The 20,118-nt window shown below is 39.8% G+C and overlaps 1 protein-coding gene across 1 annotated transcript in view; it reads right to left on the reverse strand.

Annotated features, from left to right (window-relative positions):
- The window catches only part of PCSK1 (proprotein convertase subtilisin/kexin type 1), a 60,818-nt gene extending 42,843 nt beyond the window's left edge, over positions 1-17,975 (reverse strand). The window contains exons 1-5 of the mRNA XM_007529911.3: positions 17,675-17,975; positions 13,132-13,236; positions 7,344-7,454; positions 5,378-5,524; positions 3,403-3,479 (exon numbers count right to left, since the gene is read on the reverse strand). Coding sequence (XP_007529973.1) covers positions 3,403-3,479; positions 5,378-5,524; positions 7,344-7,454; positions 13,132-13,236; positions 17,675-17,854 — 620 coding nt within the window. The 5' untranslated portion in view covers positions 17,855-17,975. The remainder of the gene's footprint in view (positions 1-3,402; positions 3,480-5,377; positions 5,525-7,343; positions 7,455-13,131; positions 13,237-17,674) is intronic.
- Positions 17,976-20,118: the final 2,143 nt, after the last annotated feature.

A 20,118-nucleotide genomic window follows, 5' to 3' on the forward strand; every position in this document is an offset into this window, starting at 1 on the left:
AGTAATGAAGCAGTGCTACAGATGTATCTCTTATTCTCTCGCTCTCTATCTCCCTCTTCTCTCTGTTTCTCTCTGCCACTATAAAAAAAATGGATACTCAGTGTGGTGGACTCATAGTGTGGGCATAGAGCTTCAGAGATAACCATCATGATGACAGAAAGAAAGGGAGAAAGGAAGGAAGGAAGGAAGGAAGGAAGGAAGGAAGGAAGGAAGGAAGGAAGGAAGGGAGGGAGGGAGGGAGGAAGGAACGAACGGAGGAAGGAAGGAACGAAGGAAGGAAGGAAGGGAGGGAGGGAGGGAGGGAGGAAGGAAGGAACGGAGGAAGGAAGGAAGGAAGGAAGGAAGGAAGGAAGGAAGGAAGGAAGAATGGAAAAGTATCTGAAGCCCTACTGTGAGTTCCCAAAACATTATCACCTTCCTCCAAAGACATCTCTTCCAGTGGTTCTTGTCATATTGTTATTGAAATGCTCTAACTACTGTCAGGAAGAAGAGGTGTGTTCTCCTAAGAAAGAAATCTTGTAAGGAGTCAGTGGTACTAAAAGAAGCAGTATCTTTGAACCATCTCTAAGGCCCTTCTTGTCTCAGAAATTGAGGCTAAGTCCAAGTCCATGACCCCCAACATCCTTTCTGTAGGGTTTCTGACCTTCTGTAGGGGTGCAATCTAAGGAAACAACTTTAAGTTATTATCAATTGCACCAACTAATGAAAGTTCTGAGAATAACAGAAAAGGGGAGAAAAGAAAGGGGATAGTAAGAGAAAGATAGGAAAGAGAGAAACACACTTGATTGACCTACACTGATTAATAGTTCAAAAGAGAGGGCCATTCAGAGGAACAAAAGGAAAGCATTTTATGTGGCAACCATATATATTTTCTCTTTCCATCCCCACTTGTAATAGCAAACCATAATTTTGTCTTAACTTTCATCTACTTCAGCAAATGTTTCTTCTGAGTGGAGCAAGTAAAGAGGAATGTTTGAATTTTGTCTTGATGTCCATGAGAATTATTTTTTTTTTAATTTTTTATTTAAGAAAGGATTAGTGAACAAAAACATAAGGTAGGAGGGGTACAACTCCACACAATTCCCACCACCCAATCCCCATAACCCACACCCTCCCATGGTAGCTTTCCCATTCTCTAGACCTCTGGGAGCATGGACCCAGGGTCGTTGAGGGTTGCAGAAGGTAGAAGGTCTGGCTTCTGTAATTGCTTCCCTGCTGAACATGGCCGTTGACTGGTCGGTCCATACTCCCAGTCTGCCTCTCTCTTTCCCTAGTAAGGTGTGTCTCTGGGGAATCTGAGCTCCAGGACACATTGGTGGGGTCTTCAATCCAGGGAAGCCTAGCCAGCATCCTGGTGGCAGTCCATGAGAATTATTAACAAAGATGAGTTCTCCCAAGGGTAAAGACACTTGAGGTCATGTGTTTAGAGGGTGAAGTGTCTTTATCAAGGTGAGAAACTATGTTGCCTGTGAGTCTTCCTTTGATCTGTTGGTTTTGTTTGTTTTTTTCTTTTTTTAAGTGATTTTTTTTATTAGTGATTTAATAATGACTGACAAGATTTGGGATGAGAGAGGTATAATTCTATACAATTCCTACCACCAGAGTTCCATATCTTATCCCCTCTATTGGAGGGTTCCCTATTCTTTATCCCTCTGGGAGTATGGACCAAAGATCTTTATGGGGAGAAGGAGGTGGGAGGTCTGGCTTCTGTAATTGTTTCTCTGCTGGACATGGGTGTTGACAGGTCAATCCATACCCTAGCCTGTTTCTGTCTTTCCCTAGTGAGGTAGGGCTCTATTTTTCCCAGTCCTGGAATCTCTGGGGCTCTATTTTTCCCAGTCCTGGAATCTCTGGGGCTTTGCTCATTTTTCCTTCATCCTTCTCTTAATCCATACCACTTGATTCTGCATCTGCTGATCTCAATCAAATCAATGCAACCACTATTACATTGACATTTTTCACTTCATTCTATGTCCAGAGATGCCAGGCTTAGGATGTCAACTCTTCAGCTCTAATAGTCTGGTTAGAACTTTCCTAGCTCACAGAACTCCTTAAGTTCCATTTCGGGTGGTGTACTTCCTAACAAAGTTACAGAACCCAGATATAGACCAGGGTCCATGAGATAGGGCATGTGTATCCATAAGTTGAGGCCTCTTATTTTGGCAGCTCTCATTCTTGGTCTCCCTCATCATCCTGTGGCTACTACACAGAGTTAATTTAGATATCTAATGTTATCATCTAGATCCTAATTATTTTTCTTCTTTTAACTCTAAAAGAGCCAGCAGGAACTCTGGAGCAGGCTATGTACTGGTCTGATGCCCCAGCAATTTTGTGGAAAAGTGGTGATACATTTTTGAATAGAAAAATATATCATGGCTTTTCTGACAACCCACAAGATTTTAGGGTCATGCCCCAGGGTGCATTTCTGTCATCTGAGAGTTGGGCGTGCTCTTCTGGGGGAGCTGGTGAGTGGCACTGAGGCTACCATAATAAGTCGTGGAAGCTTCTAATTGTGGTCATCTATATTTCTTTTCAGTAGTTAACATATCAAATGTTCCTAAGAGTAAAATAGTTTTATATAGAATTGACAAGGTATGGGGAAAACTTAAGATTTTTGCTCTTTATGTGTCAAACATTATTTTTAAGAATGTAACTTTTCTGTAAAGTGTAATGGGAATATTCCATAATATAGTTAGAAAGTTTAATTGAAATATGGCCTTTCTTTGTATTCCAGAAGGATATCTTAAAAATAGAAACTTGATTTCTGTTTTATTTTTCCTCTATTTTATTCAACAGGACAGAGAGAGATTGAGAGAAGAGGGAAAGGTAGAAGAGGAGAGAAAGATAGACACCTGCAGACCTGCTTCACCTCTTGTGAAGTGCTGCAGGTGGGGAGCAGGGGCTTTAACCCAGATCCTTAGGCATAGTACTAAATGCACTTAACAGAGTGAGCCAACACTGGGGCCCCCTTGATTCCTGCTTTTAAAGAACAAGATATTTTTAAGAACAAGGTATGGAAGGTATACACTAATATTTTCTAAGAGATAAAATGTAAATTGTATTTGTCATAATTTTTTTCAAAAATATGTTTATTATTTTATAGAGACAGAGATAAATTGAGAGGGGAGAAGGATACAGAGAGGAAGAAAGAGAGAGAGAGAGAGAGAGAGAGAGAGAGAGAGAGAGAGAGACACCTGCACCCCTGCTCCACAACTTAAGAAGCTTTCCCCTTGCAGGTGGGGACCAGGGGCTTGAGCCTGGTTCCCTGAACACTGTAATGTAAGTGCTTAGCCAGGTGCACCACCACCTGGTCCCCTTTTGTCATTTCTTTCTTTTTTTTTTTTTGAGATAAAATAAAAATCACTTCAAACACTTACTGGCCTCCAAACCACATGTACTTACTTGTTTTCATTTGTGGGATCATATCGGGGAAATGGATCATGGTCATTATCATTAAAATCATAACTAGCCTCTGGATCCTAAAGAGATAACAAAAAAGAGCACCATCGCATCGTTTTTAAAAACATAACTATTTTCAAGTCTCTTGTCCCTGCCCCATCTTTATCCATATTAATAGTTTAAAAATCTGAATTTCAGAATTTCTGGTTGAGCTGCTGATCACTTATTATATACATATCAGGGAGAGGAGATGTGCCTATCAACGTGACCCACAGTTTCTTTGGATCACTTTGGATATTACCAAACCTATAGCTCCTAGAAGTTCATAGGTCATAAGAACCCAAAAAGAATCAAAGATTACTTGGTTAACCAACCTCATTTTTCAAGTGAGAATGTTGAGATGTACATTCTTTACTAAGCTATGGAGCTAGCTAATTATAGCTGGATACTCATTTCTCTTGAGTATAAGTATAAAGACGTGACTGTAGAGTGCAACATGTGTGTACACAGTGCTCTCTTCAACTCTCCTAGGCACTTTGCACCAAGATGTAATTGAATTATAGAGTGTGTGTTTGAAATGCAAGACAAACTCTTGAGTCTTGCCCTCTTTTCCAACCAGTTTGCACCACTTAGACTTTCTCCCATACAGAAGGGGTGTCACTCACTACCATTGCTTTCCCATGTTTTTCTAACTTTCAACATTTTCGACTTTCTACTAACCTTCTCATTCCATTTTCCTTTGCACTTTACCTGGGGGATGTTGGGTGAGTGGAAAGGACAATGATTAATGACATGTAGGAACCTTAAAATTAGGGCACTGATCTAAAGGCCTGAGAACATGCAGATATTCACAATGAAGTAAATGGTTTTCATTGACTACTTTTTCCGTCTCTAGTAAACTTTGCCTTTCCCAGTCTGTCATTTTTGCACTGTTTGTTGTACACTTTGAATTTGGGTTTTTTTTATTTCTTATTTTTTGTTATCTTTATTTACTGGATAGATAGCCGGAAATCAAGAGCGAAGGGGGAGAGAAGGAAAAAGAGAGAGGGACCTGTAACACTGCTTCACCACTCACAAAGCTTTCCCCCTGCAGGTGGACACCAGGGGCTCGAACCTGGGTCCTTGCACATTGTAACAACCAGTGCACTTTAAATTTGTATGGAAGGAATCAGTTACATGTTTTTACAATTTCAGAGATTCTGACCACAATGATTATGAGAAGAAATACTGTGAAGATGATTCCAGGCATCAAGGTAAACATGGTTGCCTTAATGTACCAAATATTGGGTGGCATAGAGTTTGAATCACATTTTATAACTTAGTTTGTCTAGATTCTTATCCTGAGCTCCAAGGAAGATGACTTCTATATAACCCTTAGTCCCACTTAATTCTTTATTTTATTAATGATTTAATATTGATTTATAAAATTATAAGATAACAGGGGTATCATTTTGTACCATTCATACCACCAAAGTTCTGTATTCCCATTCCTGTCATTGTAAGCTACAATAGTTCTCCCAAGGTTGTAGATATGGGTTAACTACTATTTCTATAACTATCTGTTTATATTTGTATATATATTTTCCATTTGTCCCCATGGTCCCATCTTCTCTCCTTTCCAAGTCACACCTACTACACCTAGTACTACTTCTGAATGTCCCTCCCTTTTTCCTCTCTCTCATGGTCCTGATGGAATTAGAGTTCAGAGCCATCTAGTCATCTTACCCCTATCATTTCTCCCCCACTGGGAGTCTGGACCAAAATTATTTTTGGGGTGTAAAAGGTTAGTCCCACTTAATTCTTTAAGTGCCCACTGGTACATAAAGTATTCACATGGGGTGATGAGCAGATGAGATAAAACCTTGTCCGTCCTTCTGGACACTGAAGTTAGAGCAACCTTTTGCACAAGATAAAGTCCTACCCACTTATCTGTATAGACAGCTCCCAAACTTGCAGTCATAGGAGAAATTAGACTCACATAATTGGCATAGATGTCTGTGTGATTCCACTCTAAGCCATCATCCAGTACAGTGATAACAATTCCTTTGCCTGTGATGCCTTTTTGCCAAACAGGTATTACATGGAGATCTAGCTTGGGCAGAGCTGCAGTCATCCTGGTATCTTGCTAATAAAGAAAAATAAAGAAACCTTAGTAAATTTGTGATTTGCTTGCTGATAAACGAGAACTCAAGCTCCAACTTGGAGACCCTTCTTCATTTTTCTTAACAACATTAGAAGAAGACAATTAAGTGAAAGAACAAATAAAGGTGAGGGAGAGCCAGCTGAATCACCAGAATCTGCTCTTTCTCCAAATGCACCAAAGGAAAACCACTCAAAACCATGAATCACCCTGTACCCCCTTCTCTTTGAACTCTGTGGCTTTGAACAAGTTTGTTTCTGAGTTTATCTATGACAAACTCAAGCTTTTCATCTACTGAATCTTCATTTGATGTTCCCTGTTTTCATATGTTCAATTCTGAGCCACCATTTCCTCACTAAACCTACTTTTATATTGTCACTATAGATGTACGATGTATTTGTACTATAGAGGCTGAATATTGAGGCAGAAGGGAGGCGCTGAACAGTCACACACCTGGTTGAGTGCAAACATTACGAGGCACAAGGAACAGGTTTCAAGCACCCAGTCCCTATCTGCAGGTTTAGGTAAAGCATCAGCAGTTGAGGGGCAGTGTCGCAGGTCTCTCTCTCTTTCTCTCTCCATGTATAATTTCCTCTTCCTTCTTAATTTCTCTCTGTCATATAAAATAAAAGAAAAAAGAAAGAAAGACACAAAGAAAAAAATGGCCACTGCCTGCAGCAGATTCATTGTAGAGGCACCAAGGCTCTTCAGTAACCATGGTGGCAACAATAATAATAAAGATAATGAAAATAATAAAAATAATCAAAAAAGAAAAGGACTGGAGAGATAGATCACTTGAGTAGTCACCTGCACATGCCCAGGTTTGAGTTTGGTGTTCACCACAGCAGAAGAAGCTTCAGAACTCTGCTGTCTTTCCCTCTTTCCCTCTGTCTCTCTCTGAAAAAGTCCACCTAGAATGGTGAATACCCAGAAAAGACAAGAAATAAAAATAAAAACAAAAGAGAACAATACTGCAGAGAAGCAGAAGATTTTGTAAATTCTCTACTCAGTGACAATGCTTGATAAAGATTTGGCAGCCATCTTGAAGGCATGAAATCTTCCCATAGGATTTCATTATGTGTCTTCCTTTAGTCTAGTTCAGAAATCTTCACTTCATCATGTAAGAATTACCATCTAGGACTTTTTGTACCAAATCATGTTCATAGTATTCTTCAAGTGACTTATTTTTGACTCTGTTTATTATCTTTATTTGAGACAGCCAGAAATTGAGAGGACAAGGGAGATAGAGAGGGAGAGAGACAGAGAGACACCTGCAGCAGAGCTTCACCACCTGTGAAGCTTTTCCCATGCAGGTGAGGGCCAGGGGCTCGAACCTAGGTCCTTGCACACTATAACATGTGCGCTCAACCAGGTGCACCACCACCTGGACCCCCAAGTTACTTATTTTTTTTAACACTTATTTCATGTATTTCATAAGAAACAGCAAGATACCAGAACACCACTTTGGAATATGTAGTGCCTGATATCAAACCTGGGGCACTGAGCTGTTTCTCCAGTCATACATAGAGTGATTTAAATTGTTGTCAGGAATAACTTTTATCAGATGTGAATTCTGCTATTCATTTTGCTTAGAACCCCATACTTTGCAAGACATAATTCAATGCTCATTTGTGCATAAAAATGACAAAAAGGTAATAAATAATTCTTTCTCTGATATCACTAAGAGCTCTATTAGAGACAGCTAACATTCCTTGCTGAAGGCACCACAATTTAAAAAAAAAATACCAGTGTGCAACTAAAGAAGAGAAGTCAACCAAACCCTACACAACTCTTTCATACTCACCAAATACCACTGCTGATTCCACATTGGATCATTGAAGAGATTCAGTGCTGAGTCTCTTAGAACTGAGCGCTTACTTCTTTCTTTTTCATACTGTTGTTCAGCCCATATCACCTACAAGAATGTTAAGAGCAAGAAAACCAACAGTCAAATAGCCACCTCTATGGAATCATCTTCTTTTAATTGGCTCCAGTACCCTCTCCATCAGAGTTCAGGCAGCTCCACAGTGTCCTCATTTGACTACAGATCAAACTGACAGCTCAGTGAGAAGGAATTGCCCACTGGTGAGATGCACATCTCCTCTACTACATAAAGCTTATCTTTAGTGGGAGCCGAAGCAGTCAATAAAGAGATGACTCCCTTCAATTATTTACACTGTGATTATAGTGGAAGGCAAAGTTCACACAGCTTTATTCAGCAAATACTTCCTACCGCCCATTTTTATATTGCTATCTCAAGACTCTGTACCTGAAAATCTGCCCATTTTCTTAGAGTGAATCAACAAGATTGCAGAACCCCAGAGACAGTTACTACAGTACTCTGACAGCTGGCTTTCTCCTTCTCTAAGTGGAAAACGTAGACACTGCAAATGTTGCACAAGCCAGAATGAATATTGTGTCTTTGCGAATTTGAAATTCTAACTGCACTGCACTTCAGCATCTTGCTTAAGAGTAATACAAGGCTAGCAAGGTAGCTCACCTAGTAGGGTGCCTGCTAGGGAATGTGCATAAGCCAGGTTTGAGCCCGGCCCCCACTGCATTGGGGCAGGCTTCTGGGCTGAGGCTTCTTTCTATCTCTCTGTCTGTATCTGGAAAGGTCATCTGAAAGCTAAGAAAAACCCCAGCAAAGACAGACAAAAAGTGGAAAATTTTTTATAAGAAAAAAATTCAAGGTGGGGGGGGTGGGGGCGTAGATAGCATAATGGTAATGCAAAGAGACTCTCATGCCCGAGACTCAGGTTCAATCCCTCTACGCCATCATAAACCAGAGTTGATCAGTGCTCTGGTAAAACAAAAACAAACAAAAAAGAAATCAATTCAGGGTGAAGGATGAACACTACAGATCGTGCACACTTATCATTTATTTGTCTCATGTATTGTGCAGAGAGAGCTGGCAATACAAAGTCACTTGCTGTACATTTTATCGTTATTATCCTTTTATATTGAGGCCCTCAAAGGGTGATAGGATGCCTTGTGGTGACACTCGGTATGAGATAATACTATGATGTTATTTTGCTAGGCAACATGACCATTTCCTTCCAAAATCATATCCTCTATGTCATACAAATGATGACAGGCCAGTGTGTGATGGAATGTTGTTAATGTGAGACTACTAGTGAATCAAGACACAAAATAAAAACAAAACCAATTTGCAAGCAAAGGGTCAAAACATCCACTAAGACTGTTCTGAATTTTCAATTAGAAAATATACCACACACCTATTCTAAACATTGGGAGGGACTTGCAAGCTAGAAATTAGTCACTATCATTTATTTTTAAAGTGCCTATGTAGTCAAGCTTAATTGTTTTCGCTTAAAATACCTCGATGCTTGGAATATACTGCCTGTCATCTGAGTTTGTCTTTGGAAATTGGCTGCTAGGGAACAAGTACTGATCTTTCTGGGAGAGAACCACTTATAGTTGGAGATTTCATTAACAGATGTATGAAGATAGCCTATTGCTGAATTTCAGAGGGCAATTTAAAAGACTAAAATCAAAAGCAATTTTTAAGTGGAATATAGGAAGAGAAGTGGCCATCTGACCAGATAAACATTTAATTGTTAGAAACAGTGTTATGATTAATATCATTAACTCCAAAGCCCCATAATAGTCTTCAAATGAGAAGACTAAATAGAACAGAGAAAAATTAGTTATGCCTTTCTGTTATGTATATGAGTGGGGCATCTTGTATTTAAATGTAAATAAACTTTTTAATCTGGAAAGAGCATTTTAAAAATGCTCTACTCTAACCTTCCTCTGCAAGGTCTTAGGATTTTTTTTTTAATCTAAAATAAAATTATCTGAGGCCAGTGGGTGGCTCACCTGATAGAGTGGATGTGTTTCCAAGTGTGAGGTCCTGGGTTCAAATCCCTGGCTCCCACCTGCAAGGGGAAGTTTCACAAGCAGTGGAGAAGTGCTCTTTGTATCTGTCTGTTCTGTTTCTCTCTTTCTCTACTTGTTTTTGTCTCTGATCCTCTATCAGAAAAAAAAAAAAAGGTGGCCAGGCAGTATCTCAGAGGGTTAAGAGCACATGGCACAAAGCACAAGGATCCTGGTTCCAGCCCCCCTCCCCCTGGGGGGGGGGTGTTTCTCAAGCAATGAAGCACTTCTGTCTGTAGAGGGTTATCTTTCTCTCCCTCTGGCTTCTCCTCCTCTCTTGATTTCTCTCTGTACTATCCAGCAACAACAACAATAGCAATAACAACAAGGGTAACAAAAATGGGAAAAATGGCCTCCAGGAGTAGTGAGTTAGTAGTTCAGGTACGTAGTAACCCCAGCAGTAACCCTGGAGGCAAAAAAAAAAAAAAGAATGGCTGCTAGGAACTGTGGCATCTTAGTGGAGGCATCAGTCCCAACAATAACCCTGGTTACAAAAATAAATAATAATGATAAACTAATTCTGGGAATAATTTTTCTTTTTTATATTTATTTATTTTCCCTTTTGTTGTCTTTGCTTTTTTTTTTTTATTGTTGCGGTAGTTATTTTTGCTGCTGTTGTTGTTATTGCTGTCGTTGTTAGATAAGACAGAGAGAAATAGAGAGAGGAGGGGAAGACAGAGAGGAGGAGAGAAAGAGAGACACCTGCAGACCTGCTTCACCACCTGTGAAGCGACGCCCCAGCAAGTGGGGAACCAGGGGCTCGAACCCAGATCTTTATGCTGGTCCTTGATCTTCGCTCCACGTGTGCTTAACCGGCTGTGCTACCGCCCAACTCCCCAGGAATAATTTTTCATAAGAGTACATCGACTGGTTTTTTTATGAAGATAATTTGGGGAGCAAATTCTTTTTCTTTTTGGTCTCCAGGGTTATTGCTGGGGCTCAGAGCCTGCACTAAGAAAACACTGCTCCTGCTGACCATCTTTTTTCCCCATTGTTGTTGTTGCCATTGTGGTTGGAGAGGACAGAGAAAATTCGAGAGAGGCAGGGAGGACAGACCTGGGCTCGAACTGGGATCTTTGCGCAGGTCCTGTGCTTCACACTACATGCCCCTAACCCGGGGTGTGCTACTGCCCTGGAGAATAAATTCTTAGCTCTTATAAATCTTGGAATTTCCCTCCCAATTCAACTATTTTTTTTAGGACTATATAAAAAATAGAATTGTGTCATCTGTTCATCTTAGTGAGATATTTAGAATATTACAATAGGTATTTACACTCTACAATTTTTTCCTATGAAGATGAGAGGAAGGTCAGTTTTACTTCCTTGTACATCAGTGCCAGACATGCATTTAGGCAGAAAAGAAAACCTCTCTTGCCTCAGCCAAGGACTAAGCCTGGAAAGATAGCTGAATTGGTCTTACTTTTCAGAGTCTATATTCAAGGCACTGTCTTGTGTTGCTGAAGGGAAGACTTTACTGGATAAAAGTATGTTCAAGGTCTTTGATTTGAATTCCCACCCCTATCAATTTATGTGAGAAAAAAGAAATTAACAATGATTGCAAATAAGCAGAGGGTCTCTGTTGCAACACTCATCCTGATGCAACACTCTGTATTTTGAAAAGGTTATGTATTTATTTATTCTTTAGTTGTTTATTTGTGAGAGAGAAAGAAAAGGAGAGTGGGAACCAGAACATTCCTCTGGCATATTCAGTGTCTGGGGTTGAATTCAGTAACCCATGCTTGAGGTTCTAACAATTAACTGTAACACCTCCCAGGTCACAGTGATAATAATATTCTTTGGGCACAGTTGTTTCTTTGACATCTGAACTCTGAGAGCTAAGGCCCAATGTCCCTTACCCTTGTAATTTGTCTTCTTCCTCCTCGTCTTTTTTCTCTTTCTTTCTTCCTTCCTCCCTCCCTTCCTTCTTTCCTTCCTTCCTTCTTTCCTTCCTTCCTTTTGTCCTTCCTTCCTTCCTTCCTTCCTTCCTTCCTTCCTTTCTTCCTTCTTTTCCTTCTTACTTCTCTCTCTCTCTCTCATCAGCAGGGCCTAACCACTTCAAATTGACTCATTTAGATAAAGAATGAGAAAGATAGTGTGGGGTTGGGGTTGGGGAAAAACACTACAGCACCAAAGCTTTCTCCAATGAAGTAGGAGACTGCCTCAAACCCAGATTTTGTGCACGGCAAAGGAGAAGTAATATCCAAGTGAGCTATTTTGTTGACCCTCATCATCATCATTCTTTATACTTCTATCAGTTACAGAACAAATAAAATAGAAAGCTGTTTTACAGGATTTATAAATTCCATCTACATAAAAAAGACATATATATATATATATATATATATATATATATAATGAGCGCAAATAGGTGCAGCATTTTAAATTTAAAAAAATATTTACTGTATTTATTATGTATGAAAGAGAGTTTTATATAAGAAAGAGAGGAAAGAGAAAGGGGAAGAAGATTGATTCAGAGTAGCACTTCAGTACATGCTGTGTCAGGGATCAAATTGAGAATCTTAGGCATGAAAGATGCTCCATAAATGATTGGACTAACTCTCCAGCTGCTCCGTTTTTAGTATAGAAACATGGGGAACTTTGTGAATTTGCATTCAGTGTCTTTTTAAAACTTCTCACGCCTTTTCATGAATAAAAACTGTGTTTCCTTAGCAGTTGAAAAGTGTTTTATCTCTCACTAAACTCCTCTAATTTTCTAGGGTGTCCGAGGAGGCAACATGTACACAGATAGCAGACCAATAGGATAAATTTTACCAAAAGTATATATCCTTGAGTAAAAAAGCAGTATTGTCCCCACCTGCAGGGTGAAGACTTCATGAGCGGACATACAGGGCTGCAGGTGTCTCTCTGTCTCTTTTTGTCTCTGTCTCCTTCTCTTCTGTCAGTTTCTCTATCTCTATCCAATAATAAATAAAAATATTTTTTTAAAAAGCAGCATTGTGTAGGCAAATGATAATACTCCCAATATAGTATACATTTCTGTAATGATGTTACCAACTTAAAAATGGATTTCAAACACCAACATGATATATATACATATATATGTATAATTAATACATGTAATAATGTGGGCACAATTTCTTCAGATTGTGTCCACATTATTATGTGTATTCATTCTAGATACTTCCTGCCATTGCCTAGTTATTAGCTACATACACATAACCAAACAATACAGTACTTGTGGAAATATTTGCTTTATGATAAATCTCTGCTATTCTGCATGTCAGGATGTTTAATTATTTTCAGTCCCACTGAAATGTAATTAAAAGAAAGCTCCATATATTTCATTTATTTAGGGTTCCTACATCGGATATTAAAGTGCTTAGAACAAAATAAACACACACTGAAAGGCTGTTGATTGATTGTATTGTCAAAAATTTTCATTAGTGCTACTACTTGATTTTCAAGCTGATACTTTAATTATATAACATATATGTGTTAACTAATCAATATTCCATATAGGTGTAAGTTATACATTCATATTAGTTCAATAAATACAATCCAGCTATCATTAATGCTTAAGTATAAGCATTTCTAATACTCAGAAAGCAATATATAAATAACTGTAAACACAATTAAGAAGAGACATGTTAACACAATACTTTTGCTCTGTTTGACAAGCATAAGGAAATCAAATAGGCTAAGGGCTAGAAGACAAAAAGTACAACACTTACACGATCATCATCAGATAATCTTTTAGTGATATGAGGTGCACTTCTTCGAGACCTTCGTGGGTGATTTTTATGCTTGAATAAGTAGTGATTTTCAAGAGAGCCAATCTACGAAAGAAAGAAAGAAAGAAAGAAAGAAAAAAAGAAAGAAAGAAAGAAAGAAAGAAAGAAAGAAAATCATTTACTTTCCAAAATATGGACATATTGGCTTGTTTGAAACTCAACTAACTTGTGCTAGACAACTTTGTTAAGCTCATTCCTTGTACTCAAAGTAACTTCTCTTTTTTCATGACAACACACTGATAGAAGTCTTTCTTCACTTGTCAGAATGTTGAGTGAGATGAATTGCATGGTACAATTAGGCTCATAGTGTATTGGGTAGTGATGCTTTTGTCTCAAAGCAAATATCAGGAGTTTTCCATATGGCAATACTGTTCATTTAAATATAGTAACCCGTCAGGTAACAGTCATTTATGGAAAGTACAGCCTTTGGGTAGTATATGTGGTCAATGCTATATTTAGCTAAAACAGTTCTTTGTTTTTATAAAATATAACGATTGGGTCTATGATGATTATTAAAAGCTACTAATAATGACCATTTGACTTCCTACTAGATCAGATTTTGGGGAAGGCGAGTATGCCACTTTTAAGGTATTTTGCATACTTTAAAGTATACAAATGTCTTCTTTTAATTTATTTTTTTATTTGTGGTTAGTAGTAGGTTACAAAATTGTGAGATTACAGTGTACAGTTGCACACCACACCCACCACCAAAGTTCAGGTGCATCAGATCTCTAGATTCCACATACGAGTGAAACCATCTGGTAGTTGTCTTTCATCTCTTTATTTATGTTGCTAAGCATAATCAAAAATTCATCCATTTGGTCACAAAGAACACAGTATAATCTTTTTTTTTTTGACAGAAGAGCAACATTTCATGGAATACATATCCCATAATTTCTTTAGTCAGTTATGTGCTCATGAGCATTTAGGCTGCTTCCACTCTTTGTACTCTTTGGTTATTGTGAATTATGCAGCTATGAGCATAATGGTGCATATGTTCCTTCAAATTAGTGTTTTGCGTGTCCTTTTGGTAAAGTAATTCCATTTTTATTTGTTTAAAGACTCCCCATCCAGTCTTCCAAAGGGGTTGTACCAGTTCACATTCCCAACAGCACGGCAGCAGAGTTACCTTTTCTCCATAGCCTCTCCAACACCTGTCATTTCCCGGTTTGTTGATGTCAGCTGGAGTACGTAAACTTCTTTGGGTCTCTGTTAACACCTTGGGTTTACCTAGCACTGTGTTCATTATTCTTTTATATCAATGTTACTTTTGTTCAAAATAACACTTAACATGAAACTACCAAATTCTCTAAATGCCCTCTATTTTTATAAATTGAGAATCAACTAGTTGGCAACAGGTTGTTTCAGGAGACATGTTATTTAAGTTGGTAGTGCTCATCACTCAGAGAATTTTTAACTAGAGATAAATAGGCCCTCTTCCAAATTTGAACCTCAGGGAGTACACCTGCAATGAGCTGTAGTTGTGGTTGTAAGAAATCAATAGCCATAAAGCGCCTGACAGCACACAATTTGAGAGTACCTAGTTTCAAGACCCCAGTTCTCACCGGCTTCACCAATGGTGGAGTGGTGCTGCAAGTTTCTCTCCTCTCTTCTCCTCTCTCTCTTTCTGTCTGTCTGTCTTTCTATCACCTCTATAAAAAATAAAGGAAAAAAGAAGAGAGAGAGAATAAGGAAAATTAGGTCACCTGGACCAAGATTAAGTTTGGAAAAGGGAGAGTTACTAAGGTAAGGGTGGGAACCTACGTCTTTATGATGGAATAAGGCAAGGATTTAGTTGATGACAAAATGACCCATCTTGGGGAAATGTATACAACAAAAACCCTATATATATCAGCATTTCCTCAACAAAACAATATTATAATTTAAAAAAGGAGAAGGAAGAGGAGGAGGAAGAGGAAGAGGAGAAATGGAAGAAGGAGAATGCAAAATGACTGCTTGGGTCATGGGCACTAAGCCCAGTAAATAACCCTTGGTGGCTAAATATGTAAATAAATAAAATCACTAACATTTACTTCTATTTTTGTTGTCAACTAGCCTTGTTTCTGGTGACTTCCTAGTCTAACTTTATTCTGGAGCCCTTGAAGAGCACAAAATAGTACATGCAAAATTTATTGTAAATAAGAAGAAAATAAATAGAACTAAGGGAAAAAAACATAAACATAGACTTGTTATTTTTTAAATGGTGATTAACATCATCTCATTTTTACTGAAAATGGCTAAGAAAACAATACATAACATTATAGTATAGATGATTCCCCCCTGTGGCTATGCCTCCGCTGGGACTTGATGCCTGCATTACCAATCCACTGCTCTGGGAGGCCACCTTTTCTCTTTTTGTTGCCCTTGTTGTTTATCATTGCTGTCATTATTGTTTTTGTTATTGCTGTCCTTACTGTTGAATAGGACAGAGAGAAATCGAGAAAGGAGGGGAAAACAGAGAGGGGTAGAGAAAAATAGACAATTGAAGACCTGCTTCATTTCTTGTGAAGTGACCCCTCTACCTGCTCAAAGGCTATTTGATTAAGTACCTATCTCTTCCCCACCTGCACAGAACACACACGACTTCTACAACTATAGTCTCCACCAGTACATTTCCATCTACTGCACATTCTGTTTAGAATCCAACGATTTCTTGAAATTTACAACCTTACTACAATCCTGTTTTCATTGTGTCTCCCTGGTTTCTCAAAGTTGTTTCCCATGCTTGGGGTGTCTTCTCTAGCCCATTCTGTCTTCCTGGAGTTTTATTTTATATTAATATTATAATATTATTTTTCACAAGAGCATTGCTCAGCTCTGATTTATGGTGCTTGGGAATTGAACCTGGAGAATCCTAGGCTCAGGCATGAAATCTGTTTTGTAAATCCTTTAGCTGCTTCACTGGTCCTTCCTGGCAATTTTTGAGCCTCTTACTAAACCCCATTCAAATGTTTCCTCCCCTGTTTTGTCTTTTTTTTTTTTATTACTCCCTAATTCCCTTCCAATTTTATTTCTTCAGTCATCAAAAACTAGACCCAGCCTGTGTTTCATGCGACTGCAATTATTTGTTTCTAAATCAATTTCTAGGTCTTTGATCCTTGAATATTTCTTTTATTCCTATTATTCCTCAGTTTTAACACAGACCCTGACATAGACTAAGGAGATACACAAAACTTTAGCTGATAGTGTATTACAGACAAGTCAATTAGTGTATTGACTTTCCTGGTGGGCATCGCAAATACAGCAAGACATAAAGTTGGAGAATAGAGCCTCTGGCAAAGGGAGTCATATCCTCAGTGGATTCAATCTATGGAATCACCCACGCTGATTACTCATCCATGACTTCAGCCTCCTCCAGGAAAAAAGGGAAAAAAACGCGCCAAACACTTTACTATTCCCTCCTCCTCCTCCTCCTGGGCTTTCTAGCACAACTTCTAAAGCAAGTAGCAAGGGATTAAGTCTGGTCCACAGCAAAGGGTAGTTTAGAAGACAATTTCCATTTCCCTGGGGTTTTCCCCAGAATCACAGTTTAGCAGTACCACCATCCCTCGTGAAGTCTTAACATCAGCACCCCAACCCATCCCCCAACTCCCAGTTATCTATTAACCCACTCAACCCTCTCTAGTTCTGGCAAGTTTCCACCATAAATCGACAATCCCCGCCCCTGGCTTCACACAACCCAGTTGAGGAGGAGTCGACCTTCTCACCCTTCACCTCCTCCTACCCCTCCCTCCCCTCCCGCAGGCAATTCTGTGGTTTGACCCTAAGAAAGACTGAGGGAGCAAAGTTAAGATGCTAGGACTCTGCAAGTTCCAGGTGTAAACCTTACGCTTCGGTGGAGGAATGGGGAATTGGTACCAGGTCTTTCATTCACCTCTTCTTCGACCTGCTTCCCTGCCCACTCGGTGACCCCAGCAAGCTCAGGTTCTTCATCCCACACACTAGCGCTCTCCCAGAGCCCTTGGCATTACCGCAAAGGCCGCCTGCAGATAGCTCCAAGTCTGTCTGACCCTTTGCATCAGGACTTGGATCTGATTCTGCCATATTGAAAAGAAGCAGACAGCCGGTTCCTGACGCACACTGGCGGAGTCCCGGGGGGACCGAGCGCACCGCCTCTCCCAGGGGTACTTGGCTGCTGAAAGACTGAGAGCATCTCAAGTTCCGTGAACAAGCTTGGAGAAATTATTTCTTCCCAGACTGCGCGCGGGAACGAATTTAATTCCAAAGGGGACAAAAGAAAGAACAAGCTCTACCCAGCTGCAGCGGCTTCGTTCTGCCTGGCTCTGCCTAGTCGAAACAATAAATAATGTCAGCATCCTCTTTCCAAACACACCAGCGGCAAGCCCTGGAGAAGTACCCCTGGTCAATGCCACACTGGGCTCAGCAAGTGCAACCTCGGGTAGGCTCCCTCTTGGGAGACAGCGCTCCAGTCCTGCCAATCCCCTCGGGCCCCGGAAAGTTTCCTGAAAGTGCAAACTCTTACCTGACCCAAAAGGTCGTATCCCAGCTCCTGGGCTATAGCAGAGGCCGCCTCAGGTCCCCCGGGGATTTCTGCCGCCCATTCATTTACAAATTGCTTCTTCGCTTTTACACTCTGCAATGCAAACCAGGCGCAAAAGAGAGCTAAAACTGTACACTGCAGGGTCCAGGTTCTCTGCTCCATGGTTTTCACACTGGCTTGCACACAAGTGAAAAGGACAGAAGGAAAAGATGTGGAATTAAAAAAAAAAAAAAAAAAAAGCCAGGAAGACAAGTCCTTCCCAAGCTGCGCTCCTCTCTCTCTCTCTCTCTCTCTCTCTCTCTCTCTCTCTCTCTGTCGGTTGTTCTGGGAGGATATAGGAGGCGCGCTAATAGAAGCTGGGCGGTGGCAAGCGCTCAGTGCAGCGAGTTGGTCTCCCGGCTGAGTGGAGCCCCAGCTCTTCAGAGCCAGAATGGAAATGAGTGTTTACACGTCAAATCGACGAAAGCCATCTCTTGACGTCAGATCTACCTGGACTAAGATCTTGATGGTATTCCCGGAGGGGTGGAGAAGCGGCTAAAATAAGCAGCAAGGGATTAAGAAAAGGAAGGAACCGTTTGCTGGGAACAGTTAAGTCTGCTCCCTGTCAGACCATAAATTCTGTAACCTTAAGAGACGCTCTCAGTTTTCAAAGAGTAGTGCCCCATTTGAATATAACTACCAAATATGAAGGGGTCTTCTTTCACTATCTGTATGTTTACTTGATTATTTCCTCTGTGTGCTTATGTGTGTTTGTGTGTGTGTGTGTGGGGGGGGGCTTCTTATAATGCCTTTGCTTATATCAGCACCTGCTATAAAGAACAAGATTCTTAGATCTTTTACATCAGGTAGAAACTGGATCTTTTACATCAGGTAGAAACTGGGAGGGTAGAGTAAGGAGAAGGGTATCTTTTGTTCAGATTCTGATATAAATTACCTAAGGAAATGAGTACATTTTGAAATCAATGTTAAAGCAGTAATTTTGATGAGGTATATTTACTTATGTTCATTTTTTTCTCCACTGCTTCTTGATCTCAGAACAAAAAGGAATCTGAATTTCTAGCCCATATATTAATTGCAATGCTAATAGCACTATCATTTCAGTACTTATCAGAAAAGTTTTCAACCACATGATTTTAATAAACAGAAAATTATAGTCTTCTTTCAAAATCAACAAGGTACTCTAGGAACCCCAAGTATTGTACTGTTGAGTGAAAACAGGTTTCATCAATTCTGAACTTCTCATTGTACCTTCATTCTAACTCTTGACTTTACTGTTGAACTAAAGCTGTGGTCATTACTTTCCTATAAACTGCACAGTGCTCGTTGTAAAAGAATGTTCTCCTGTGGAAAGAGAATAATCAAAAGCCTGAATACCGCCCCCACCCAGGGTAAAGGAGTTAGTCTGATATGGAGAAGTTGGTTCAGATTCCTAGGACTTGAAACTGGTGCTAAATGCCCAATCAGCACCGAGGAATGGACAGCGCCACACACTCCCTGTGGAGGGAGCTGTCCTTTATTTCTAAGCTCCAAGGACTGTCCCCTTTTTTGCAGCAGATACAAAACAAGCTATTTCTTTTCTGACCTGTACTTTCCCCCTCTCTCTTTAAAATAGAGAAATAATAAATTGGCCGCAGGTGGTAAGTTTCGTTATAATTACGATCGTGACTACTTGTGTGTCCTCACGGGAACGCGTTGGAGTCAGCCCTAAAGTAAAATTGCAGATCTCCTCTGTAAAGATTATTTTAAAATCTCTCAGCCGCAGGGTGGCGCAGCCTATTCTGGAGAAGGGGGCGGGGGAACATGGAAAAGAGTGGATAGAAGGCGTGTGTGTTTGAAAGGAGGCAGGAGGTTCTTTACAGGAAGCAAATGAAAGGAAATTTAGTGGAAGATGTCTCAGAGTTGCACCAGTTCGTTTCCTTCCTGTCTGTAGAATTGTCTACTGGAATGATAATTTCTTTAAACATAAAGCATTTTAGCTAAACATAAATGACAATTTACATCCAAGTCACACAACGCAGTTATGTGTATTACAGTAATGTAATTACTCCCTGATGTGAAATCAACTCAGACTGGTATCTGTCTTCTCTGTAAATTCCTATGTGTGTGTTGATGGCTGGGTGTACTGTCTTTTCATGTCTCAGTCTGAGCTGTGGATTCAGCCTCTCTGGCTTGTTCCACTCCCACAACAGACAGATATGTGCTAGTAAGGTAAAAGGAATACACAGCAAATGTTTAATAATGGTAGAGTGTTGACAATGAATCTAGTAACTCCTCAATAAGGAATTTGTCTTAAATGGGGTACCAGACTATCTTGAGGTAAACATTGGGTTGATAGAAATAATAAGGCAGACTAAATTCTCACAGTAAGAAGTTAATACCCAGAGCCCCCATACTCTCTTATTTACCCTTTCTTTTGACTATCATCC

This window comes from Erinaceus europaeus, chromosome 11 (genome assembly GCF_950295315.1).
Source record: "Erinaceus europaeus chromosome 11, mEriEur2.1, whole genome shotgun sequence".
In the NCBI taxonomy this organism is placed as follows: domain Eukaryota; kingdom Metazoa; phylum Chordata; class Mammalia; order Eulipotyphla; family Erinaceidae; genus Erinaceus; species Erinaceus europaeus.